The sequence below is a fragment of the Stegostoma tigrinum genome, chromosome 4, assembly GCF_030684315.1.
Source record: "Stegostoma tigrinum isolate sSteTig4 chromosome 4, sSteTig4.hap1, whole genome shotgun sequence".
NCBI lineage: Eukaryota > Metazoa > Chordata > Chondrichthyes > Orectolobiformes > Stegostomatidae > Stegostoma > Stegostoma tigrinum.
The window spans coordinates 74,029,607-74,042,295 of NC_081357.1; the positions used below are offsets into that span (position 1 = coordinate 74,029,607).

Consider the following 12,689-nt stretch of genomic DNA (forward strand, 5'->3'; position numbering starts at 1 on the left):
TTCTTATCATTTTTTACATCTGAATGTGTAGTGCTAGAATTCTTTATCAAAACCAAGAACTACATTGATCCAGATTAAGACTTTTCATGAATCTGCAAAGGAATGTTGGAAAATTGATTTATTGAACAGTAGCATTTTTTACATATAACTAAATAACCTGAAAGTCTGTATGAAGCATTTACACATGTTCATAATCCCCAGTCTTGTAAATACCCCACCACTGATTGCTTTCATGTTTCCCCAATAGTTTTATTTTATTAACAATCAGAGTCCAGACATAAAAGGACAGTAATCCAATACTGAAAAATTGATAATCTCTATTAAGGAAGAAACCAACTATTTCCCGCATGGTATTTTTTCTGGATGAAAAGATTTTATAAGCTTGAGGGCAACCAAATTAGAATTTACAACACTGTTGGCTACATCTTGAAGTGAACACGTTTTTGGGGAAACAGCTTTACGTCAATCGCTGAGAGCACTGCTGCTTTTGCATGTAATGTGACCATTCTGATGCAGGAAATGAAGGCATAAATGCTAGTGATCCCTTAAAGGACATACAACTTTAAAGTTCCTGATCGCAAGTCACCCCCTTTAAATCATTGCACATGCACAGTCATGGAAAGAACCAGTGGGCGACAAAAAAATTGTATGTTGCTGTCAGTAAATTTTCAGGTCTGACTTCCATAAATTTAGAGTAAGAAACTTGTACTTCCTACAAAAAATGCAAAGTATTTTTAACAAATGTGGAATTAAAATGGTTTTCAGTAATTCAATTTTTCCCTAACTTACACGTCAGTCATGGATGAGGATCATAGCACTGTTGAATGCATCATCATGAAAGATCTCATTGCTAAGTTGTAACCTTTAAATGATACATGGCCAGTCAGTTCACATTAATCAGGTTCCTTTGAAAATCCAGTCCAAGTCTTCTAATTTACACTCATTGACAATGATCTCAGCATGATCCAAGGCATGAATTGAGATCAACATATGAATTATTTCTTTTATTTCTTCTCTGGGGAGACAAAAAAATTACAAAATCAAGGACTTATGATGACAAGCTATTTTGTATATTGTGCCTAACAAAAGATTAGTAAATAAAACATTCAGAACTGACCATGCTAGATGGATCTGTTGGGGCAGATGTAATTTTGGTAACTACACATGGACTTTTCAATTTGAGTTAACTGTATTCACTAGACAGCATGTTGAACATGAAAACTAACACTACACAATTAAACAAGTAAACCAACAGGCATGCTGTCCAAGGGGTCTTTCCATGAATGCTGCCTAATTTTGAATCTTGAACAACGGAATCCACAGAATCTACACACACTAAGTTGCTAACAATCTTAAATTTAAGAACTGTTAAAACTTACATTTCTTTCATCCCAGATCTAATCACAATATCCTACAGCAATTTACTACCAATAGGTTGAATTTCATGTACACAGAATATGAATTGTTATTCGGCATTTAATGTGAGCCCCCTTTGTAGCCAAGTGGCCTTGCATTAAGTGGGGTTTGCTGCAATATTTGATTTAAGGATTCAAGATGAGGCAGTTTTTTTTCTAATGTAATGGCCTATTTTAGCTGACAGCTATTATACAAGGGGGTCTCATCCTGGAATTAGATCTTTACAAGGAATATGAACAGATAAATTTTGTAATTAATGACATTGCCATTAATATAGGTGGAAAAATATTATTTATCTCCAGTGGACATCGAAATACCAACTATCAAAACATGGAAAGTCAACCAAAAAAGAATATTTTGGAAGATTTACCTGCCATTGTATTCCATATCTGGATTTGAATTATTTTCTTGTATGGTCCGAATAGATTGCAACAAATATCTACATAGGTTTTCCATTTGGGGGATACTACTCTGTCTTTCAAGATTTTCAAACCAACTTTTGGGAAAGCAAGCAATTATCTGCAAGCAACAGAAGAAAAAGTCAATACATCTTTTCCATTACCAAAAACTTTTATATAAATGTCAATTTTAGGAACAGTATAATGTTAAAATAATTTAAGCCAAGACATTTGCGAAGCAAAAATCCACGTAAGAGGTTAGGTTGTCAGTTCACACCCACGTATTAGAGATGGACAGAATGGAAACAGACCCTTCGGTTCATTTTTTCCATGCCCGTGAGATATCCTAAATTAACGTAGTCCCACTTGCCAACATTTGGTCCATATCCCTCCAAGCCCTTCCAATGCATACACCCCTCCAGATGCCTTTAAATGTTGTAATTGTGCCAACCTCCAGCACTTCTGCATGAAGAAGTTGCCGCTTAGGTTCCTTTCAAATCCTTCCCTTCTTATCTTAAGCACTCTAGTTTTGGACTCCCCGACCCTGAGGAAAAGACCTTGACTATTCACTCAGAGGGTGGTTCATGTGTGAATGAACTTCCAGAGGAAGTGTTAGATGCGGATACGATTACAATGTTTCAAAGACATTTGGTTAAGTACATGATTAGGAAAGACTTGGAGGCATATGGGCCAGGAGCAAGCGAGACTGGTTTAGTTTGGGATTATGATTGGCACAGACCAGTTAGAGCAAAAGGTCTGTTTCCATGCTGTTTGACTCAGAGGCTCTTGTCTGGTTAGACTACTGCAGCTTGGGAATCAAATTCTGGCAGCCACAGCAAATGGTGCCTTCAGCACTTACCACTTGGTTTCACTTAAAATTTCCAGTGACTATTAAAAAAGCTGCATTTATGAAAAAATATAGACATATGCCACTGAAATAAATAGGGAGAGGGGGGAGGCGGATCGAAGATAGATAGAGGAGAAGATAGGTGGAGAGGAGACAGACAAGTTAAACAGGCAGGGATGGAGCCAGTAAAGGTGAATGTAGGTGGGGAGGTCAGTCTGGGGAGGACGGACGGGTCAAGGGGGCGGGATGAGGTTAGTAGGTAGGAGATGGGGGTGCGGTTTGAGGTGGGAGGAGGGGACAGGTGAGAGGAAGAACCCTGCACATCTGCCAATCTGGTATACTGCATCTGCTTTACCCATTGTTCACCTGCACATCTGCTAATCTGGTATACTGCATCTGCTTTACCCATTGTGGCCTTCTCTACATCAGGGAAACCAAGTGGAGACTTGGGGACCACTTTGCAGAACACCTACGCTCGGTTGGCAATAAACAACTGCACCTCCCAGTTCGAGAGGCAGGAATGAGCTGGGCTGGTTTCGGGATACAGTAGGGGGGTAGCGGAAATTTTGAAGCTTGTGAAATCCACATTGATACCATTGGGCTGCAGGGTTCCCAAGCAGAATATGAGTTGCTGTTCCTGCAACCGGGTGGCATCGTTGTGGCACTGCAGGAGGCCCATGGTGGACATGTCGTCTAAGGAATAGATGGGGGAGGTGAAATGGTTCACGACTGGGAGGTGCAGTTGTTTATTGCCAACCGAGCATAGGTGTTCTGCAAAGTGGTCCCCAAGTCTCCACTTGGTTTCCCTGATGTAGAGAAGGCCACGATGGGTAAAGCAGATGCAGTATACCAGATTGGCAGATGTGCAGGTGAACATCTGCTTGATGTGGAAAGTCTTCTTGGTGCCTGGGATGGGAAATTATTTTGTGGATCAGTACTTAAGTCAGCATTAAATCTGATATCCCTCTAAATTGGTACATCACTCCTGATAGCAAAGTTTTGAATGTGTAAATCTTAACACTGGTGTCCATCAAAATACACAGAAGATCAAAATTGGTTATTACACAAAGAGCACACTAGGAAATTTTGAGATAACAAGGTGTGGAGCTGGATGAACACAGCAGGCCAAGCAGCAGCATAGGAGCAGGAAAGCTGACATTTCAGGCCTAGACTCTTCTTCATTTCTGAATGGAACGTCAGCTTTCCTGCTCAGCCTGCTGTGTTCATCCAGCTCTACACCTTGTTATCTCAGATTCTCCAGCATCTGCAGTTCCTACTATCTCTAAAACACTAGGAAATTTTCCTGCATTACAATTTTAAACTTTACAGCCACATTTTTTTTTAAAAAAAGAGCATTGCACTTAGAAGAATCTAAAAGAATATTTATCAACCAACCTAACTAATTTATCAAGTAATATATTCATGAATATTATTTACCTTTTTACACTTCTCTGTACTTCCTGACTGAGTCAGAGAAGTTTGTAGGCTCAGTAAAATGTAACGATTGAGAAGTTTGTTTAAGCCCATGTCCTGAAGAATGTGTTCTGGTAATAGACCATCCCACTGGAGAACATTATCCAAAAGCTAAAAACAGATTAAATATTTATGAAAAAAATTCCATTTGTAAAGCATTTCAGTAATCTAGTCAATTAAACCAACAAGAATAAAATTAGGAGTAAAAGTATGGATTTTGTTCTGTAAGATCTGAATATTATGTAAATTAACTTGAATAAATACATGACTCATAAATAGGTGCTACCAAATTATTTCCTTCAGTGCTCTCCCAACCCCACAGAGACAAAATCAAACTCTTTTTATTCAAGTATTCCTCCTCTGTACTTTTATTTTTCCCCTTCTCTTATCTAAGTATTATTTTATTCAATGCAGATAATTTAGGCCAGGGCACACACATTCCTATTGTTCTTCATGCAGGTTCCACACATGAGCTGAATATGCAGCAATTTTATTTTCGATAACTTAAAGTTAACAGAGAGGCAAGAGTGGGCATTGGGTCACTCGAAAATGGAGGCTAGAGAAGTAGTAATGGGGAACATAGAAAAACGTCAGAGGAACTGAACAGATTCTTTGCATCAGTTTTCACAGTGGAAGATATCAGCAACATAGCAGAACTTCGAGAGTGTCAGGGACCAGAGGGGAATGTAATGGCCGTCACTATGGAGGTGGTGCTGGGGAAACTAAAAAGTGAAGGCAGATAAATCACCTAGACAAGATAGACTATACCCCAGAGTTCTGAAGGAAATAGCTGAGGAGATTGTAGACATTGGCGTGATCTTGCAGGAATCACTGGATAGCTCCCAGAGGACTGGAAAATAACTCATGTAAATACCCCTGCTTGAGGACGGCAGAAGACAGGAAACAAAAGCTGGTTCACCTGACCTCAGTTTTAGGTCAGAGTTTAGAGCCTACTATTCAAAATGAGATTGCGGAATACTTGGAAATGTAACTAAAATAGGGTCGAGTCAGCATAGCTTCATCAAGGGGAGGTCATGCCTGACAAATTTATTAGATTTCTTTAAGAAGGAAATAAGCAAGTCAGAAAAATCAGAGACAGTGAGCATGATCTATTTAAATTTTCAGAAGGCCTTTGACAAAGTGCCACACAGGAGGCTGCTAAATAAGATAAGAGCCCATGAGAGCCAGGTACTGGCTTGGATAGAGGAATGGATGACCAGCGATGGCAGAGAGTGGGGATAAAGGGATCTTTGTCATGACGGCAGCTGGTAAATATTCTGCAAGGGGCAGTATTTGGACCACGATTATTCACGTCATATATTAATGATCTGAACAAAGAAACTGAGAACACGGCTGCTAAGTTGGCAGATGACACGAAGATTGGGGGAAGAGACAGGTAGTGTTGACAAAATCAAAGGCTGCAGAAGGACTGAGACATGCTAAGCAAATGCTATAAAATGTGGCAAAGTATGGGGTTATACATTTTTGTACGAAGAGTAGAGGTGTAGACTTCTAAATGGGGAAAGGCTTCGGAAATCTGAAACAAAGCTTGAAGTGATTTGAGAGTCCTGACTGAGGACTCTCTTCAGGCTAACATGCAGGTTCAGTTGGCAGTTAGAACACCAATGCAATGTTGGCACTCATTTCAAGACAGCTAGAAAACAACAGCAGAGATGTACTGCTGAGATTGTACATAAGGCTGTGGTCAGACCGTATCTGGAATATTGTGAGCAGCTTTCAGTCATGCGTCTAAGGAAAGACTTGCTGGTATTGAAAATGGTCCAGAAGAGATTTACAAGAATGATCCCGGGAATGAAGGGTTTCCCAATGTGAGGTAGTTGATGATTCTGTGTCAGTGTTCAATAGTGTTTAGAAGGATGGCGGGGGTCGGTGGCTCTCATTGAAACTCGTAGGATGCTGAGAGGCCTGGACAGAGTGGACATGGAGAAGATATTTGCACTAGTAGAAGAGACTAGGACCAGAGGGCACAGCCTCAGGGTGAAGAGACAACCAGAGTGAAGGGATGACCATTTAGAAGAGAAATGAAGAGGGATTTCTTCAGCAAGAGTATGGTTAATATGTGGAACTCACTGCAGTAGAGGCCAAATCATTGAGTGTCTTTAAGACAGATACAGATACCTTCTTGATTAGTAGGGGGAAATCATGAGTTACAGGAACAAGGCAGGAGAATGGGACTGAGAAACATATCAGCCATGATCAAATGGCAGAGCAGACTTCATGCACTGAATGGCCTGTGTTATGGCCAGGCAGTTCTAATCAATTGGTTACGAACTATCAAAGTTCTAGGCCCCTTTAATTAACTATAATTATGAACTGATAATAAGGTTAAGAAATGGCAAAGAAATGACTCCAATCAACTACTTCACTAAAAACCTGTGAAATGTTTTCTACAGATACAACATCTTTGTTACCTTCACAGCTGACCAGAATTGCCTTTCCTGAAACTGACGTTGGACTGATGTTCGATCTTCCAGCATACTTGTAAAATTAAATAGATAAATAGAAGTTTTCTTTAATTATTCATAAAACATTAATTACACATGTTCAAGATAATGAAGTGTCTCACAGAAATCTAATGCATATTTGTATACTAACTGCTAGCTCTTCTGTGTTTTTGGAGGAGTAATGAAGGGGTACTCAAATGGTGAATAGAAGAATGGAAGTCTGATTTACAAACAACTCTTTAAAAATGGAAGTAAGTTGATAACATTAATTTAAAAAAACTTCAAAACTTTGTCTTGACAAATTAAGGACATGTAGAAGGCAAAGCAAAACAGAGCTGATAAGCTAATATAAATTATTAGTTACGTCTGTAGTTATTATAGTGTCCCCAGTATTTTTGGATTGATCTCTAGAAAGGATAGCAAGGCCATGGAGAAAATTACTGGAGCTTTGAAAAAGATCCATTAGAATCCGGTCAAAAATTCAATATTAGCAAAAGTGAAAAAGGCCAGGAAAACATTTTCTAACATAAAGAGTTGCGAAAAATAGAAACCCTGACTAGAAACAGTGCTGTATGAGAAATCCATTATAATTTTAAAATAGAAAGGAAAAATGAAAACATCAGGTGGGAAAGTGCAAGTTATAGAATCAGGTGGACAGTTGTTTGAACACTGGCACAGATACAGGTACCTGAAAGGCCTCTTTCCCTGCAATAAAATACTGATACAATATGGCTGGTTGTGTAATTAGTGAAAAAAAAATCATTCAATGTTTTCCTCTGCTAGTTCAACATTTCCAAACCAAATTTAATATCCTGAATTACATTTTGTTCTATTTTTGAGAAAGGGTATAAAATACATTAAATTTATTCAGTTAAATCACAATGGCTACATCATAGAAAGAATCATTAATTAAGAGCCCAGGATTTTAATTTTTCATTTTTTAATCCTAATGCATGAGATTTTTGTTCTAAAGAAGGGTCACTGGATATGAAACGTTAATTCTGCTTTCCCTCCACAGATGCTGATAGACTTGCTGAGTTTCACCAGTACTGAGATACAGGCTACTAGACTAAGTGGGATTGAGGTTCACAAGGAAGGGGTATTAGAAATCCTTCAGAGGGTGAAGACAGATAAATCCCCTGGGCTGGATGGGATTTATCCTCGGATCCTCTGGGAAGCCAGGGAGGAGATTGCCGAGCCTTTGGCATTGATCTTTAACTCGTCATTGTCTACAGGAATAGTGCCAGATGACTGGAGGATAGCAAATGTGGTTCCCCTGTTCAAGAAGGGGAGTAGAGACAACCCTGGTAATTATAAACCAGTAAGCCTTATCTCAGTTGTTGGAAAAGTGTTGGAAAAGGTTATAAGGGATAGGATTTATAATCATCTAGAAAAGAATAAATTGATTAGGGATAGTCAGCACGGTTTTATGAAGGGAAGGTCGTGCCTCACAAACCTTATTGAGTTCTTTGAAAAGGTGACCAAACAGGTAGATGAGATTAAACCGGGTGATGTGGTGTATATGGATTTCAGCAAGGCGTTCGATAAGGTTCCCCACAGTAGGCTATTGTACAAAATGCAGAGGAATGGAATTGTGGGAGATATAGCAGTTTGGATCGGAAATTGGCTTGCTGAAAGAAGACAGAGGGTGGTAGTTGATGGGAAATGTTCATCCTGGAGACCAGTTACTAGTGGTGTACCGCAAGGGTCGGTGTTGGGTCCACTGCTGTTTGTCATTTTTATAGATGACCTGGATGAGGGCGTAGAAGGATGGGTTAGTAAACTTGCAGACAACACTAAGGTCGGTGGAGTTGTGGATAGTGATGAAGGATGCTGTAGGTTGCAGAGAGACAGATAAGCTGCAGAGCTGGGCTAAGAGGTGGCAAATGGAGTTTAATGCAGACAAGTGTGAGGTGATGCACTTTGGTAGGAGTAACCAGAAGGCAAAGTACAGGGCTAATGGTAAGATTCTTAGCAGTGTAGATGAGCAGAGAGATCTCGGTGTCCATGTACACAGATCCTTGAAAGTTGCCACCCAGGTTGACAGGGCTGTTAACAAGGCATACAGTGTTTTAGCTTTTATTAACAGAGGGATCGAGTTCCAGAACCAAGAGGTTATGGTGAAGCTGTACAAAACTCTGGTGCGGCCGCACTTGGAGTATTGTGTACAGTTCTGGTCACCGCATTATAAGAAGGATGTGGAAGCTTTGGAAAGGGTGCAGAGGAGATTTACTAGGATGTTGACTGGTATGGAGGGAAGGTGTTACGAGGAAAGGCTGAGGGACTGGAGGTTGTTTTCGTTAGAGAGAAGGTTGAGAGGTGACTTAATTGAAACATATAAAATAATCAGAGGGTTATATAGGGTGGATAGGGAGAGCCTTTTTCCTAGGATGGTGACGGCGAGCACGAGGGGACATAGCTTTAAATTGAGGGGTGAAAGATATAGGACAGATGTCAGAGGTAGTTTCTTTACTCAGAGAGTAGTAAGGGAATGGAACGCTTTGCCGGCAACAGTAGTAGATTCGCCAACTTTAGGTACATTTAAGTCGCCATTGGACAAGCATATGGACATACATGGAATAGTGTAGGTTCGATGGGCTTGAGATCGGTATGACAGGTCGGCACAACATCGAGGGCCGAAGGGCCTGTACTGTGCTGTGCTGTAATGTTTTATGTTCTATGTGTTTTTGTTTCAAATTTTCAGCATTTATGGTTCTTAGTTTTATTTATCCCTACCTTTCGTGTTCTGTTCCTCCTATCATAAAGGATAACATCCCAATAACTTTCTTGCTTACATACTGCACCCGCATCATACCATTTTTGGTCTTGTGCATAGGCACACCTAAATCCTTCTGGATCTCAGAATTCTGCAATGGTTCTGTGTTTAAAATACACTCTTCTACTCGCGAGTGTTTTTAAATTTCCCCCGAACATATCTGCCATGGTGTCTTTTGATTTATCCATAAGCCTAGCATCCATAAATAATTGCAATAACACAAACCAATCATTGATAACAAGGTGTAGAGCTGGATGAACACAGCAGGCCAAGCAGCATAAGAAAAGGGTCTAGGCCCATTTCTGATGCTGCTTGGCCTGTTGTGTTCATCTAGCTCTACACCTTGTTATCTCAGATTCTCCAGCATCTGCATTCCTACTACCTCCCAAACCAATCATTATTGTTTCTAGCTGAATCTCACCCTGTACACACCTCGTTTCTGTGCTATCTCATCTCACCTACCCCACTATTTACAATGCAATGTTGTAAATATAACTCAAAAGTTCCAGAAATCTGTTTCCAAAATTGCAACAATTCCTGCAATAAGTCCTTGGTTTTGAACTATCCTTTTCTCATTTCATTCCTCAATAAAAAGTGAAGTAAAACGAAAATGTTGCTGACTTCGCAATACCATGTTCTATAAAAAACTTCTTTCTCACCTTCTACGTGGTCTCTGCTCCCTCTCTTGTTTTAAAGTACCTTTTTTGGTCTTTTTCCAAAGGTCCAAAACAATGCAACAGCATATGAAATATTAATTACTGCTCCAAAAAACAAAATCGAAGAGATCAATTCCAATACTGAAAAAACTCCTCAAAACAAAAAGGAGCAACAGTCACCAGCCATAATTTTCTCCTGTCCTCCATCTTGCTCCTGACAGTCCTGTTACATTTTGGTAAGGTAAATCGGGGCAGGACTTATACATTTAATGGTAAGGTCCGGGGAGTGCTGCCAAACAAAGGGACTTTGAAGTGCAGGTTCATAGTTCCTTGAAAATGGAGTCGCAGATAGAGTAGTGAAGGTGGTGTTTGGTACGCTTGCCTGTATTGGTCAGTGCATTGAGTGTAGGAGTTGGGAAGTCACGTTGTTGCGGTAGAGAACATTTGTTTGGCCACTTTTAGAGTACTGCGTTCAGTGTGGTCTCCTTGCCATTGGAAAGATGTTGTTAAAACTAGAAAGGGTTCAGAAAAGATTTACAAGTTGCAAGGGTTGGAGTGTCTGAAGGTTAAATAGGCTGAGGCTATTTTCTCTGGAGCATTAGAGGCAGAGAGGGTGACCTTACAGAGGTGTATAAAATTATGAGGGGCCTGGATAGGGTGAATAGTCAAGGTCCTTTCCCCAAGATAGGAGAGTCCAACACTAGAGGGCATAGGTTTAAAGGTGAGAAGGGAAAGATTTAAAAGGGACCTAAAAGGTAATTTTTTTTATGCAGAGGGTAGTGCGTGTATGGAATGAGCTGCCAGAGGAACTGGTGAAGGCTGGTACACTTACAACATTTAAAAGGCATCTGGATGGATATATAAATAGGAAGGGCTTACAGGGATATGGGCCGAACACTGGCAAATAGACTATATTAATCTAGTCTATCTGATCAGCATGGATGAGTTGCTCTGAAGGGTCGGTGTCCATGCTGTACATCTCTATGACACCATGACTCTAATCTGACTGAAAGAAGCCGAAGATTTGTTATCCAGTGGTGTATATGGGCTGTCACATAGTTTTGTTGTTAATCAATCTGATGGACTGTCACAACAATCACTATTTTAAAATAAAAATAATGTATCTCTTCAACCACCTTTAAATATGATTAAATATCCTTATGGGGCTAACAAAAAATCATTATAAAAGGCAATAATTCCTATTGTGCAACTTTGGAGCACTGGAATGGGATGAAGGAGATATAACAATTTAGAATATATACAACTTACCTTTTTGGATACAGAGGAATGAAAGCATCCTCTTCCACAGACATTGTTATTCTCATAATAATAGCTTTTTTCAGAGCCTGTTAAACAAAAAAAAGTCTATTAAAATAGAACTTTCTTGAAAATGTCTCAATACACAAACATTGATCCTACAGTAAAGAAAATAATTTACTGTATTTGTGTTCAAATAGTGATTTACTTTCAATATATACAAAATAGTTTTTTTAATTCATTCACGGGATGAGGGCATCATTGGCAAGGCCAATTTATTGCCCATCTCGAATATCTCAAGGGGCAGTTAAGAGTCAACCACATTGCTGTAGATCTGGCGTCACATGTAGATCAGACGAGCACATTTGTGAGCCAGACGGGTTTTTCCGACAATCAACGATTTCATGGTCATTATTAGACTCTTAATTCCAGATATTTATTAAATTCAAACTCCACAGTCTGCCATGGCGAGATTCGAACGCTGGTCCCCAGAGTATTACTTGGATTAACAGTCCAGTGATAATGCCACCAGGCCATTGCCTCCCATAGATTAACTAGAGGCTTAAAGCTCCAGAATTATCTAAAAATAGTTAATTTTTGTGTGATTTTGTGAACTTTCCTTTAACAAGCATAATTAATTAATACCCATGGTAAGCTGGCTGTATTAAGGAAGAAACATTTTGCTTCTTATCCTGTTATTTAATACGGTCCTGATAAACTGCTTTGAAGGATTTGAAACTTTATCAGAATGTTAATGTCTTTGTTATCGCCTTTAACTAAACTGGGATACATTGTGTTAATGCAACTAATTTAAGCCTCACCAAAACATGAGCAACTCTCTTTTCTGTCACATCTAGCCATTCAATTGTAATTATTTTTGTTGTTCAATTGCTATCAGCTAATTTAACATTCTACAGAAAGATGGATAATGCTTTGTCCAAACTAACACTTTTGATTTTGGTCTACGATAAATGCTGCCCACTTCACATTTCACATCAGCTCTGATGAAGAGTCATCATAACATTAGCTTGCTCTCTCTCCACGGATGCTGCTTGACCCACTGTGATTTCTTGCATATTTCAGTTTATTTCCCAGTTGCTGTATTAAATGAGCACCATATAAGGCTACTTCCAAAGCATAGGCATAAACCCAATTCTCATGCCATCTATTCAAATACATACCTAAGGAAAATAAATGGGATCAAAATGAAGGGATTAATCCATTTTCCCAGGATAAATGTTAAAAAGCTTCTGGAGGAGGGATTTGCATACCTGGATGGCTTTACTTTGCACATTGTTGAACACATTATATTCCTTGTTTAGCTTTCTGCAAATTTGTACTAAATTCCACGTCTGAGAGGATGACAAAGGGTCCCACACATGAATTGCAAAGCCTGGGAAA

At 39.4% G+C, this 12,689-nt stretch overlaps 1 protein-coding gene across 1 annotated transcript in view; it reads right to left on the reverse strand.

Annotated features, from left to right (window-relative positions):
* Positions 1 to 100: 100 nt before the first annotated feature.
* gcfc2 (GC-rich sequence DNA-binding factor 2) overlaps positions 101 to 12,689 on the reverse strand; it is a 51,430-nt gene continuing 38,841 nt past the window's right edge. Inside the window, exons 13-18 of the mRNA XM_048530472.2 lie at positions 12,560 to 12,681; positions 11,301 to 11,377; positions 6,567 to 6,633; positions 4,099 to 4,245; positions 1,787 to 1,935; positions 101 to 1,015 (exon numbers count right to left, since the gene is read on the reverse strand). Coding sequence (XP_048386429.1) covers positions 898 to 1,015; positions 1,787 to 1,935; positions 4,099 to 4,245; positions 6,567 to 6,633; positions 11,301 to 11,377; positions 12,560 to 12,681 — 680 coding nt within the window. The 3' untranslated portion in view covers positions 101 to 897. The remainder of the gene's footprint in view (positions 1,016 to 1,786; positions 1,936 to 4,098; positions 4,246 to 6,566; positions 6,634 to 11,300; positions 11,378 to 12,559; positions 12,682 to 12,689) is intronic.